The sequence below is a fragment of the Mucor mucedo genome (genome assembly GCF_025094135.1).
Source record: "Mucor mucedo strain NRRL 3635 chromosome Unknown EV154scaffold_29, whole genome shotgun sequence".
In the NCBI taxonomy this organism is placed as follows: Eukaryota; Fungi; Mucoromycota; class Mucoromycetes; order Mucorales; family Mucoraceae; genus Mucor; species Mucor mucedo.
Window position 1 is genome coordinate 173,217 of NW_026252313.1, and position 12,581 is coordinate 185,797.

A 12,581-nucleotide genomic window follows, 5' to 3' on the forward strand; every position below is an offset into this window, starting at 1 on the left:
TTCGAAATTTGAACTGAAACAAAAGGTGTTTTTCTTTAATTAACAGCATCTAAAGCGTGCTTAAACATGGATAATAATTTTTCTCTATCTTCTAACCCAACACTCACACGGACCAAGTAAGGACACACACCAAATTGTGCTGCCCAATCCAACTCTGTAAAATGAGCAAGGATGGTATAAGGGCTACACAAGGTAAAGTTTGTACCAAGGGATGGTCCTTTAGCACAGTGCAAATTATCATAAAATGAAGCAGCACTCTTTTCATCTTTCAAAACGATAGAGAATAAACCACCGTAACCAGCATCCTTAGTATCATGCTTTACAGAGTCATAGTTTTCTCTGCTTGTATACTTGGGATAATATACCTTTTCAACTGTAAATACAATAATTTAGCTAAAATGGAGATAATAGCGAGTGTGTACTATTTTACCTTTTTCATGAGTGATTAAGTAATCACATAATTCCTCAGCATTTCTGTTGATGATACGAGATCGCTCCTTGAAGTTTCGAGAGTTACGCTCTAAAAAGAGAACATCTTCTGACCAAAGTAAGTCTTCATAGTCCACCTTTAAAGCAGCTTTAAAACCATCATAATATTTTCCATTTGGATTTAAAATCATACTATTATACAAAAATATTTGAGTATTTTCTCATCATCATTATACATAACCTCTTTCGTACCTTCCACCCATGACATTGGAATCACCAGAGAAAATCTTGGTTAAACTACTTACCACCAAATCTGCCCATTCGAGAACACCGACATTACAAAAGTTACCAATGGTTTCATCCACCACAATAAAAAATCCATACTCATCTGCTAAGCGACGAAGACGTTTAATATTGGGAGACTTCAATAATGGATTGGAGGGCAATTCACAAAACAAACTCAAGAAGCGTTGACCAGACTTTAAAAGCTCTTCTAATTCGTCTATACTCTCTTCTTCGCCCAGTCCAAGGAAGATGCAACCAGGTCCCCACTTTTGCAAAATCTTTAAAGTGTCTGTGTAAGGAAAACTATAAAAATTTAAGGTTTTAGTATTTCTTGCCATACCATGCAGAATAGTCTCTTTTTACCCAAAGCAGATACTCTGAAGTGGTTGGTCGCCTAAAATCATGGATATTTGATGAGCATGATAAATGGCACTCATACCACATGGATATAAATATACATCGTCTTCGGATAAACCCTTGATACCACGTTCACCCTTCACCTGACGTTGTTCTTCCAGATCAATGGAAGAAATCTTGTTGACAAGGTCCGAAACATTTACCTCCTCTTCTCCAATTAAAACACCAGCAATTCTGCGTCTTAAAGCAACTCTTGCATCATTGGCAAACTTGACAGGCAAATTACGTCCATAGCGCTCTTCAAGATAGGTAGTCTGCTCTACAGCTTCCTCGTCCTTTTGTTCAACCTTCTTTACAGGTTTACTGCTATAATGACTTCTGTTGCGGCTTCCCATTGTTTGTTTGGGCTTGTACAAATCCGTCTTATCAGACTTTTCGGCATTATTTGCAGATTTTTGGCTGTTCTCGTCCAATATGCGTAAACAATATTCGGCCATTCGAGAGGAGATAATGTCACCTGCATGTTGCCAAAATTGTTTAGCGATAGGGAAAGCATCTTGAGGAAACAAGACAATGTGAATAGGCACTCGTTGGAGCTCACTGGAGGAGCTATTGGGAACAATTTCGAATTCGGCGATACGAACAGTGCCAGTGGGCTCCTTGTAGTAGCGCTTCATAAAGGATCTACACTGTTCAGCAACCTTGTGAGAAGGAAAAAGCATGCCGGAATCATTTTCTTTACCGAATTTAGCAATAAGGCGTGCACATAACTATTACAAGTTAGAAAAAAAAAAGATAGGATATGAAAGCTGTTTGACATTATACTTTTTGAATGAATGGGTGAATAAAGAATCGCGGGTAACCACATTCCATTTTAGAAGTGACTATGGGGTTGCCTTCTTCATAAAGGATATTATCTTGCCACGTTGGGAACATGACAGAGATAGCATGAGGTGTATGGGCTGGAATAGCAGCTCCAACACGGGTAGGAGGTTCTGGCAAAGCAGGCATAAATATGAATAAAAATTTAAGAAACTAACAAAAAAAAAAAGCAAAAATAAAAATAAAAATAAAATAGATTTCGCATTAATAACAGATTCATCTCATCAGCGATAATTGACACTCCACCAATCAATCAAATTGAGTGAAGATTTGTCATTGGGCTCCAAAATTGAAAAATGACAGCTTTTTTTTTTAAAAAAAAAATATATATATACATTACAAGAGAAGATTTAAACAAATAACCGGAGGGGGGATATATAAAACCTTTTATAACTTGTTAATAAGACCTTCAACCATTTGCTTACACTCATCAGCACTAAGATATTCAGAGTTTTGAATAGCATTCGAAATCAAAATTGTATTTTTAACTTCTTCTGAGTTAACCCAAACACGACCATTCATGCCAACTGCTGTTTCGAAAGGAAAGTGTTGACCTAACAATGCTAAAATAGGTGTATTGGGGTTCAATAATCTATAAAAACACTCGTTAGATACACAATACTCTCGCATCCCCCCTTTAGTTTTTACCTTCTACAAAGTCCAAGGGAACATTTAAACACATATCCACCTACAAGTTCACCGAAACCATCAGCTTTACTAGTTTTGGGATTAACACACTCAAGTTCCGCTTCCATGTCGGGATTTGCCATGGCTACTCTACAATACACAAGCGCATGCAAAGGCAAATTGGGTCTATTACGTTTTGTGGCACCTTCAAAGGACAATAAAGGTAAAACAGCAGAATGTGCTGTTCCAATATCAACGCGAAAGTATTCTGCCATTTTCGCTGTGACAGTACCGATAACTGATTCTCCAGTAGCTGCAATGTACTAAGATAAACAAATAGTACCTGTGTTTAGTTGGGGTCTGTTCGCAGTGTTTTTTTTTTTTTCGTATTAGACTTTACTCTCTTTTGATTGCTCTCAATCCACCATCGATTACCGGCTTCTAAATGACGTAAAATACCAGCCTTTGTAGCAACCACATCTTCACCTTCTTGTCTTAAACCAGGGCCTAAAACCACTGTGGATTCGGTATCTACATCGATGGCATCGCCGGGCAATACAATACGTTGATCGACTTCCATTATATATTCTTTCTTAAACTAAAAGAGAGAGAGAGAGAAAAAGAAATTTTTTTTGTGGATTATGGTTGTTATATCGGACTGCCTTTTCCCTTCTTTTTTTTTTGTTGTTTCTTTTCTTTACCTTTCAAACAAGTGATGGACCTACAAAGTAGATTCCCAAAGTATCAAGCATACCCTCCAGTACCTAATTGGTACTCTTCCAACATTACAGCCATTGTGGATCCTCATTTATTCCTATATGCAACTCGAAACCTTGTTGTGGTTTTGGGTTTACAAAACCTAAAGTATTTTAACTCATTTGCCGTGTCGAACGATAAAGTATTAGCAATAGCTGCATATGAAACCTTTTGCTTTACAGCCGGTGCAGATAAAGTCGTTCGAGGCTGGAATATCTTGTTGGGCTCCTTGATCACTAGTCACACCGAGCATGAAGTGAGTTGACTTATGATTGTTATTATCATGCATTTTTTTGACAGGTCCTTTCTCTTCTCCGTCATACAGGCAGAAATCACATCTTTAAAATTAGCGCGTCAGGGACAAGTATTAGTCTCAGCTGATAAACAAGGAAAACTTGTCGTGGTACAGCCATTTGGAAAAATGAGACATAGTGCTACAAAAGTGAAATCCGAAATCACTTGTTTGGCGACAACAACACACGATGGACAGGATTATGTAGCTGTGGGCTATACCAATGGCATGATCTTTATCGAACACATTGGACCTGACTTGGTGTTGACAACAAAGTTCCAGATAGCCAATGATAATGATACCATTCAATCTCTTGATTGGCAGAAACAGGAAGCAGGGGATAGCGCATGGCCCTTACTAGCATCCAGCACAAAGAGAAAGAGAAATATATTTGTATGGGCATTTCCATCCCAGTCCGTCGTAACAACCGTCCGGTTACCTAACCCTCCAGCACAAGCAACAGAGCAACAGAAATCGAGTGTATATATTGAATTAGCCTGGTCTCCGTTGCATAAAAACAAACTGTACCTTTCTTCTTACATTGGAGCCATCGTATGCTTCGATATTATCAACAAATCATCAAAGATATGCAACAATGAACGATTAGAAAGACACAGCAGAAGTGTATTCACAATCAATTGGTTTAATGGCGGGAGAAATTGTATTACAACATCCCTCGACAAACAAATAATTAAATGGGACGTTAAGAGAAAATCGTGTTTACAAAACCTCAAAACCCAAGCGGCCTACCCTTATTCCATGGATAAATGCAACTGGAATGAAGGTCAATTGGCAATTGGTATGGGAGATAATTCCATCAAACTTTGGAATTATTCTAACGCTGGCTCTGTCATGAAGAAGGCTAATAAATATCATGATTATTACGACGCCAGTGTTTTATGGAAAGGATTACAGGGAAAAATAGAAAAGGTTATTCATAAACATTTAAAAAGTTTTTTTTTTATCAGCTAGGCTAACATGTTTTTGGTATCTATAGATTAGATGTCATCCAACACGAGAAGGTTACTTGGCCTATTCAAACGAATATGGTCATGTTGGAATATACGATATATTTAACTTGCGTCATATACCATTCAGGACATATCATAAAGTTCAAGGCGCCCCTTCAATCGATTGGGGATCGGATATGTGTCTAGCTTTAGAAGATACTGATATGAAAGACACAGCAATCTCTTGCGGCGATGACGGCGTGATTCATGTATATGATATTAACCATCCACAAGCTCCACCCATCAATCTCAACGAAAGGCTAAAAGAAAATAATACATCATGGATGACGAGTTTAAATGCAAAATCATCTCACCGACATGTCTTAAAAGTTGACGAGAAGGCAAGACTGATTGCATTTGGACATACGGATGGATTAGTTGAGGTATATAGACTAGATACGCTCAAATTAGTATTTGTGTCAAATTGCCAAAGACAAGTTATCAAAGCATTGGATTGGAAATGTAAGCCCTGTGTTTTTTTTTACAACTTCCTTTCCTTTAAATTGACACCGTATATTAGATTTTGATGATAAAACATTCCTTGCTTCTGGGGATGATACTGGCGATATTGCTATTCATGTTATCAGTACAGCCGATATGGAAAATACTCATGGTAAGTGAACCGCAATTGATGATGATATATATTAGAAAAGGGACATTGGAGCTGATACATACTTTTTTTTTTTTTTTATAGAGATACCTATTCCGCAGCCTAAACCATTACACTTCTTAAAAGGACACACAAAGAGTATTACTGACATCAAATGGAGCTCACATACAGACATTGCAAGAGTAGCTTCCTCCTCATCTGACAATTTTGTAGTGGTTTGGGATGCAATCAAAGGAGAAAGTGTATCATTATTTGATAGACACCGAAGTAGAGTTCTATCGCTTTCCTGGAAAGTATCTGATCCTGACGTCTTATTCAGCGGAAGTGAAGATCGATTTATATACGAATGGAACCATAAAGATTTCTCTTTGACAGGTTCAATGAAATGTAATTTTTTTTTGTGATGGAAACAATGCTTACATGTTTATACTAACAAAAATTCATAGCGTGTATGACCCTTTATGACAAAGAAAAAAATAGTTGGAATCGCGACAACAATAATAAGAGAAAGTTAGAGTCTGTTTCTGAAACAACGGATAGTCCTAAACCAACTACTACCTTTTCATTGCAAAAGAAGATAAGGAAAGAATCCAGCTTGAACCCAGAGTCCACAGACACAGCCAGAGTATCCAGTGTTATGCCAGTCTCGCAAGAATCAGAAAAATCAACAAGCCGGTTAAAGAAGGATCAACAGTGTATGCTATTAGCTGATAAATTGACAGACGGGGCCGTAATGAAAACGATGACTGAGATCGTGGAAAAATACCTAAATGATGATCAAAAACTTGATAATACTCTGTCAAGATATATCAAATTTACAAAGGAAGATCAACCACAAGCATCGCAGCATCAAAATATCCACAACCTCTTTTTTGGGGATAAAGAAGATATTTATCACTTGGTTGAGATCGAAGGTTGGTTGAAGACGTACTTCATCAAAAAAAAAAAAAAAAAAAGTAATGCATCTTCTAAAATCCATAATTTTTATAAGCCAAAGCACTTGGTAAAAAAGACATGACAATTTCCTCAGAATCAAGTTATTCAGCACACAATGATGTTCGAAATAATCTGGACATTAAGTTGGCCATGGATATTATGCAATGTCAGTATAAAATGTTTAGCAAGGATCACTTTGATGCCAATACAAATAGCGCTATGAGTGATTGGATTATCCTTGCGCTAAGTCCAATGGGTAAAAATTCACCGTTTTACAATGAAAAAAAAATACTAAATGGTCTATGTATACAGTCGGAAAGGCAACTTGGTTATCATTAATGCTCGAACAAGCCAAAAAGCTCGAATCGTTACGACAATTTAATTTATCTGCAGCATGTTATATAGCCTGCACACATAATTACGAAGCGATTGAAATGTATCAAAAGAACCACATGTTTCGGTAAGTGTATTACAAGGTAATGTAAAAAAACAAAGCCAAATTAATATAATGCCTTTTTTTTTAGAGAGGCTATTGCCTTAGCAAAGCTCAGATTGCCCCCCAATGACCCCATCATTAATAGGCTTTTTGGTGAATGGGCAAATGAATTACAAAAAGGAGACTCCGATTCATTAGCAGCTTCATGGTAAATATTGGATTTAGAGAGGTTTGGGAATTTTTCCTTATTTTCACATCCGGGATTCCAAACATAGTGTAGTTTACACTTATTTCGAAACTGCCATATATGCAATGTGCTAAAATAGGACGATCTGGACTGAACAGCACAGAAAATTTGCGTTTACAACAAATGACTTAATATTCTGGTCCCAAAGAAAATGAGGCTATGTGTGTTTATTTCCACAAATTGTGGAAAATTTGAAATGTCCAAACCTCTCTTTTATAAAAAGAAAAATAATCATATGAACATACAACTAAAGGACATATTTGTAGCTATATCGCGTCGAAACTCGAGGGTTCTATGGGAAATGCTATCAATACATTAGCAAGAAGTGGCAAAGAGGCAGGTTTATTTTACGCAGCATGTTTAGCAACCTCTTGTAACGATGAAACAAAAGAACAACGTATTAAACAATGGTTAACAAAGCTAGAGGACCGTTTAGCCAAGAAGGCCAAACCCTCAGTTCAATAGCGACGCTAAAAAAAACAATAGCTTTCAGCTTTAGTTTTTTTTTTTTTTTCCTCAATAAAGATTTGCATATAAAACCAAAAACTTGAGTGCCTTTTTTTTATTCCAGCTTTTATACTCTTCCAACGGTATCTTGTTCCGGGTACAAACCAGGAGGAAGTAGACATGACACCGGAGTTTAAATGAACAAATCCGGGCCGCAAAATAGAGAGCCATAAAATGGGGGGAGGATGAGTGTGGGGGGGGGGGGAGGGTAGGAGTTAGATTTTTGGCCCGGCCGGGGGCCAATACTTACAGTGAGCAGAATTTGGCAAACGTGTATACGGTCTCTTTTTCCTTCTGAACATACAATGGCTGGTAAATATTCGATAGATGAACATCAACAAAAAAAGTGATCGACCCGACTCCCCTTCAATCGTTTTTTATATGGAGTGGATTACATCAAAATTTTGAATAGATGGATGGATACATAAATTATTTGGAGAGAAGGGGAGAAGGGATACGATTTAACTTTTTTTTTTATAAAATGTCCAACATTATAAAGAATCCCAAAAAAAAATATTAATATCAACATTAGCTTCTCAGAACAAGGCTCTCGCTGCCAAGAAGGCCGCCCTCAAGGGTGTCCATGGTAAGGCTGTCCGTAAGATTCGTACCTCCACTCACTTCCACATCCCCAAGACCTTGGTTTTGAACCGTGCCCCCAAGTATGCTCGTAAGTCTATTGCCCATGCTCCCCGTATGGATCAATACCGTGTCATCCGTCAGCCTCTTAACACCGAGACTGCCATGAAGAAGATTGAGGAACACAACACCTTGACCTTCCTCGTTGATGTCAAGGCCAACAAGAACCAAATCAAGGATGCCGTCAAGAGACTCTATGATGTCGAAGCTGCCCAAGTTAACACCCTCATCAGGTAATATTTAGTTTTTGTTATTAGAAGTTTAAGGGAAACAGTAGTGTTAACTCTCTTTTCTTTTATAATAGACCCGATGGTTACAAGAAGGCTTTCGTTCGTTTAACCGCTGATGTTGATGCTTTGGATGTTGCCAACAAGGTAAAAATTAATTGAATTAAAACGTCTGCCGAGTATAATTTTTAACATTCAACTTTTCTTTAGATTGGTTTCATCTAAACTATTCACTCATTATTGAGTAGGTGTCTTAGCCGAATAAAATTAAAATAAAATGATCTCTTTACTGTAAAGAAGCATAAAAAACAAATCCCCTTCTCTACACACATTTGTAATGTGTTTATCAACTATCGATCGAGAATATATGTCAATGCGCCTTGAGAAAAGTAAACATGATTGATTTAGGCCCACAACCTCTCAGAAAAAGCTAAAAGATCTATCTGATTGGCTAAATATTTTTGCTTTAAATAAGGTCGATTTTTTCCTTGTTTTTTAACACTCATCTTTACTAATCTCTTGCATTGTATTTTCTCATGCTTCAAGGCTATTGTGAATGACTATCCACAGCTGTCGGTAGTAGTATCGTGTTACGAGAAAAGGCAAATTAACGAAACAGTCGGAAGTTGTTTTTCCAGAAAAGAGCTTACGAGTAAATGATACAAGTCAACAACACCAAGTCTGATCAATGTCCGAAAGTCACTATCTTTAAATATAGGTCTTTGCCATAATGTTCATTGAAAGGAATAATGATCCCTTTTTGGGGTTCATAGAACAATTTGCAACTATTAAAATCATTCAACCGACGTGGTATTAACTGAGTTATTAAGAATAGATTAGAACGACGTGTAATACGTCTATCACTGGGCAAAACGTTCCTAAAAGATACTCTCGGTTACAATGATTTGATTAAAGGTGAAAGATTCTCTGCGACTGGAAGTTAATTACAGTAAGAGGGCGCGTTTGGATTAAGTAGCAGAAAAACAAAATAGTGGAGGCAGTAGCGAGACGAAATACAGAGTCTATAAGCGAATACAGATTCCTTTCTTCTTTTGTTTGGGGGGATGCTTTTAAAGATCACATCTTCAAATGAGAAACTATTGGTAACCATATTCACCAATAACGCTGTAAGCTACTGTTTGACAGCAGTCGAGACTGGGATTTAATTTGGCTGCCCCTCCAAAACACTAGGCCCCCTCCGCAAAAAAAAAAAAATCTTTTTCTTTTTTAATCACATAAAATGCAAGCTTTCCGCTCATTATTAAAGACAGCCTGGAAGCCCACCAGTAATGTGTTGGCTACACGTACCTTGATGACTCAACCTCGTAGCATTCTCAGTCAATTAAAGCCCCTGAGTTCAGTATTCCAACAACAACAACAGGGTATGGCTACTTTAAATCAAGTGATTAAAAAGTGTCGTAAAACAAAAGTAAAGATGAGTAAGGCACCAGCACTTGAAGGTTGTTATCAACGTAAAGGTGTTTGTAACAAAGTATACACCACCAAACCCAAGAAGCCTAATTCAGCTGTCAGAAAGGTTGCGAGAGTAAAGTTGACTAACGGTAAGGTGGTTACTGCCTATATTCCTGGTGAGGGTCACAATTTACAAGAGCATTCCGTTGTGTTGGTTCGTGGTGGTCGTGTTCCTGATCTTCCTGGTGTGCGTTACCATCTTGTACGTGGTGCTTTAGATCTTCAAGGTGTTGCTACCAGAACAACCAGTAGATCCAAATACGGAAGTAAGTAATTGCCATGAAAGAGTTGAGCACAGCCTCCATTAACCCTTCTTTCTCTATTTTAGCCAAGAAGCCTACCAAGAACTAGACAATTCACTTTACAGCATTAAACGGTATTTCCCCGCAGTTTTTCTGTACATTTTTTTTTTCTTTCAAAGCTATGAAGTGAAATCACCCTTCTTTATTTTTTTACGAATAAAGCAACCCTTTTGTATCATTTATAATACATTATCGTTAAAAATGAATGGTAATCGCTTAGAAGGAGACAGTGGACAGAGAGTAAATTACCCTACAACCTTGACATCATCACCATCGCCATCGACAATGATACGACAACGTACAACTAGACTTCGATTATTTTCCCTGGAAATAATTTATGTACCGTATTGCTTTCAAATGAATTGATCTCTGACGTTATGAAGCACTTGTTTCATTAGTCAATATCACAGGCAATCATTGATTAGGATTATTTAAAATACATCTTTACTTTGACAGCATTGTTACACTAAGTCCATGTCTCATTGCACCTATGGCTCCTCATGTCCTATGTCCTATTTATTGGAAGTGACAGGTGTCTGTCGACGAGACCTTATTTACTGCATGAAAAAAAAAAGGGCAAAGTTTTTCTTACTTATAAAGTAACCACAAACAATCATTAGTTGCTTAATTAACTAACAATATGCGAGCATGAGTCTTCGTTTGACCAGTTATTAAAAGAAATAATCAAAAACAACAATTGTATTAATATCAAGATCATGTGTTTATTCTCAACCATCTTGCATGTGCTGATATTGTACCATGGTCAGTAAGTGCAATGCCCTCACTTTCTTTTGTTGTCTTGTTCTAATCCTAAACTTGGTAGAAATTTAATTCTGATTCAATGATGTTTTTTATTTGGTTAGGTAAGTCCCCCTCAGGGTTTGGTATAAAATTGTCAACATGATTGGCCAATTCAAAGTATATCCAAATCACCAAAGTCGATGCAGTAGTAAAAAATTTATGAAGACATAGATATTTGAAAAAGCATGACTAACTGTTTGCATCGAATACATTTTAACTAAAAACTCATATAAACTTCTGTACAATATCTGAGAGGCTGAAAATATTGTTGATTACTTAGCGAAGAGCTTTAAATTTTTAAGATTATTGAAAAACGTCTCTAAGATGGAATCATTTTATGATGAACTTTTATTAGTTACAATCAGAACCGTAGATAGTGAGTATAATAATGATTTGAGCAACAAAATTAAATGTGTATTATTGCTAAGCAAATCCTCAATATTCTACCTACGGATATTCAGATAATGTAAATGTAGTATAATATTTTGGCATAGAGAAAATGAGAACGTTCTGGCGAAGAATCAGACATAAGCATTATTAGTTATTTATTTTATTTATTTTTTTTTTGGGAAAGTGACAGTCAGAACAGCCAACGGTTTAATCAATTACGAGAATCTTTAATTCATACAGGGTAAAAAACATTATTTTATTAATACTTTTCAACAAAAAATAGATAGTGCAAAAATTAGTAGTTAAATATCGATGCCACTCTTATGAGATGACACACAAATTATGTTTAGGACCCACAATCACATTTGATGATATCTTAACATCTACTGGGGTGATTAGGTAAAGCAGCACATGGATCAGTACCCGTGGTAAGTTGGATATCGGCATTATGAGTGGAAGCACAGTAGACAGTAGCGACGTAAGCCAAGACCAAGATAATAGTTCCCTTAAGCATTTTAATGTAGATTGAAAAGAAGATAATGCTTTATTGAACGAAAATTTATGCCCTTTTTATAATAAAAGTTTAGTTACATTGTATATCGAATCCATTGCTTTTTTTATAAGTTGACCAATTCCAGATATTTTTTCTAAAAATGATTACTTACGAAACACCAAGTCTGTGATCAAGAAGCAAAAACAAAAAATAAAAAACAATGACTTGACAAATCAAATTTTTGTGGTCAACTATTACATCATTGAAAAAAATAAATCAGAAATACAAACGTTGAATGCTTGGCCTGGGGTGATCCATACACACGTTGAAAATATCTGTAAAGCTCTTAAACATCAAAACTACTGTCTATTACAAACGGCCAATGATCTGGGTTACTGCATGTACGTCTGAGACGTTCTTGATTAGTATTTAATGTCCAAACAAAGCACGTAACAAATAATAAAAAGATACAGGTAAAATTACCTAATTAGTATAACAGAAGAATATACGTATTAATGCGACACACGACAGACGACACGCTCAGATGTATTTGTGTAATTGTTGATGGGTATCTTTTATTTTTAGTTGTCGAGGCAATTTCATAAACTATTACCCTTCTCTGTTATGATTTCTCTAGCTCGATTGTATGAGGATTATTACTGGAGAACAAAAAAGTACCCATTCAATACTAAGAATTTGCTTGAGTGGTTTTTATATACTTAAATTTTTAAAAAAAAAGTATAGTAAATTAATTTACACAACAACATGAATAAGTGCGTGGGTACACAATTATTTTAAAACATGAGAAGACAAATAGAAGGTTTCCGCCTAATTTAATTCGCCTTAATGATATAGAAAAGGTATTGCAATGTGGTATGCATC

The 12,581-nt window shown here is 36.4% G+C and overlaps 5 protein-coding genes across 5 annotated transcripts; 3 read left to right on the top strand and 2 right to left on the bottom strand.

Moving 5' to 3' along the window:
• Nucleotides 1–10: 10 nt before the first annotated feature.
• On the bottom strand, nucleotides 11–2,119 carry EV154DRAFT_440657 (pyridoxal phosphate-dependent transferase). Its single transcript, XM_051596930.1, has 5 exons — nucleotides 1,897–2,119; nucleotides 1,078–1,841; nucleotides 682–1,017; nucleotides 431–621; nucleotides 11–373 (listed from the first exon to the last, which is right to left on the bottom strand). The coding sequence occupies exons 1-5, from the start codon at nucleotides 2,080–2,082 to the stop codon at nucleotides 36–38; spliced, it is 1,815 nt and encodes a 604-aa protein (XP_051459349.1). The 5' UTR covers nucleotides 2,083–2,119; the 3' UTR covers nucleotides 11–35.
• A 60-nt stretch (nucleotides 2,120–2,179) lies between these two features.
• Nucleotides 2,180–3,260, bottom strand: EV154DRAFT_503384 (uncharacterized protein). Its single transcript, XM_051600918.1, has 3 exons — nucleotides 2,981–3,260; nucleotides 2,602–2,903; nucleotides 2,180–2,545 (listed from the first exon to the last, which is right to left on the bottom strand). Exons 1-3 carry the CDS (start codon nucleotides 3,158–3,160, stop codon nucleotides 2,341–2,343), a joined length of 687 nt encoding a protein of 228 aa, XP_051459350.1. The 5' UTR covers nucleotides 3,161–3,260; the 3' UTR covers nucleotides 2,180–2,340.
• A 1,127-nt stretch (nucleotides 3,261–4,387) lies between these two features.
• On the top strand, nucleotides 4,388–6,832 carry EV154DRAFT_417728 (WD40-repeat-containing domain protein; the record flags this gene model as incomplete). The annotated part of the gene is made up of 8 exons (XM_051595809.1): nucleotides 4,388–4,558; nucleotides 4,626–5,100; nucleotides 5,159–5,251; nucleotides 5,333–5,635; nucleotides 5,869–6,162; nucleotides 6,279–6,440; nucleotides 6,497–6,644; nucleotides 6,709–6,832. 8 exons carry the CDS (start codon nucleotides 4,388–4,390, stop codon nucleotides 6,830–6,832), a joined length of 1,770 nt encoding a protein of 589 aa, XP_051459351.1.
• Nucleotides 6,833–7,593: 761 nt separating this feature from the next.
• Nucleotides 7,594–8,553, top strand: EV154DRAFT_461811 (ribosomal protein L23/L15e core domain-containing protein). The gene is made up of 4 exons (XM_051597566.1): nucleotides 7,594–7,686; nucleotides 7,907–8,246; nucleotides 8,318–8,387; nucleotides 8,451–8,553. The coding sequence occupies exons 1-4, from the start codon at nucleotides 7,680–7,682 to the stop codon at nucleotides 8,463–8,465; spliced, it is 432 nt and encodes a 143-aa protein (XP_051459352.1). The 5' UTR covers nucleotides 7,594–7,679; the 3' UTR covers nucleotides 8,466–8,553.
• Nucleotides 8,554–9,624: 1,071 nt separating this feature from the next.
• Nucleotides 9,625–10,064, top strand: EV154DRAFT_537276 (30S ribosomal protein S12; the record flags this gene model as incomplete). The annotated part of the gene is made up of 2 exons (XM_051604197.1): nucleotides 9,625–9,979; nucleotides 10,042–10,064. 2 exons carry the CDS (start codon nucleotides 9,625–9,627, stop codon nucleotides 10,062–10,064), a joined length of 378 nt encoding a protein of 125 aa, XP_051459353.1.
• Nucleotides 10,065–12,581: the final 2,517 nt, after the last annotated feature.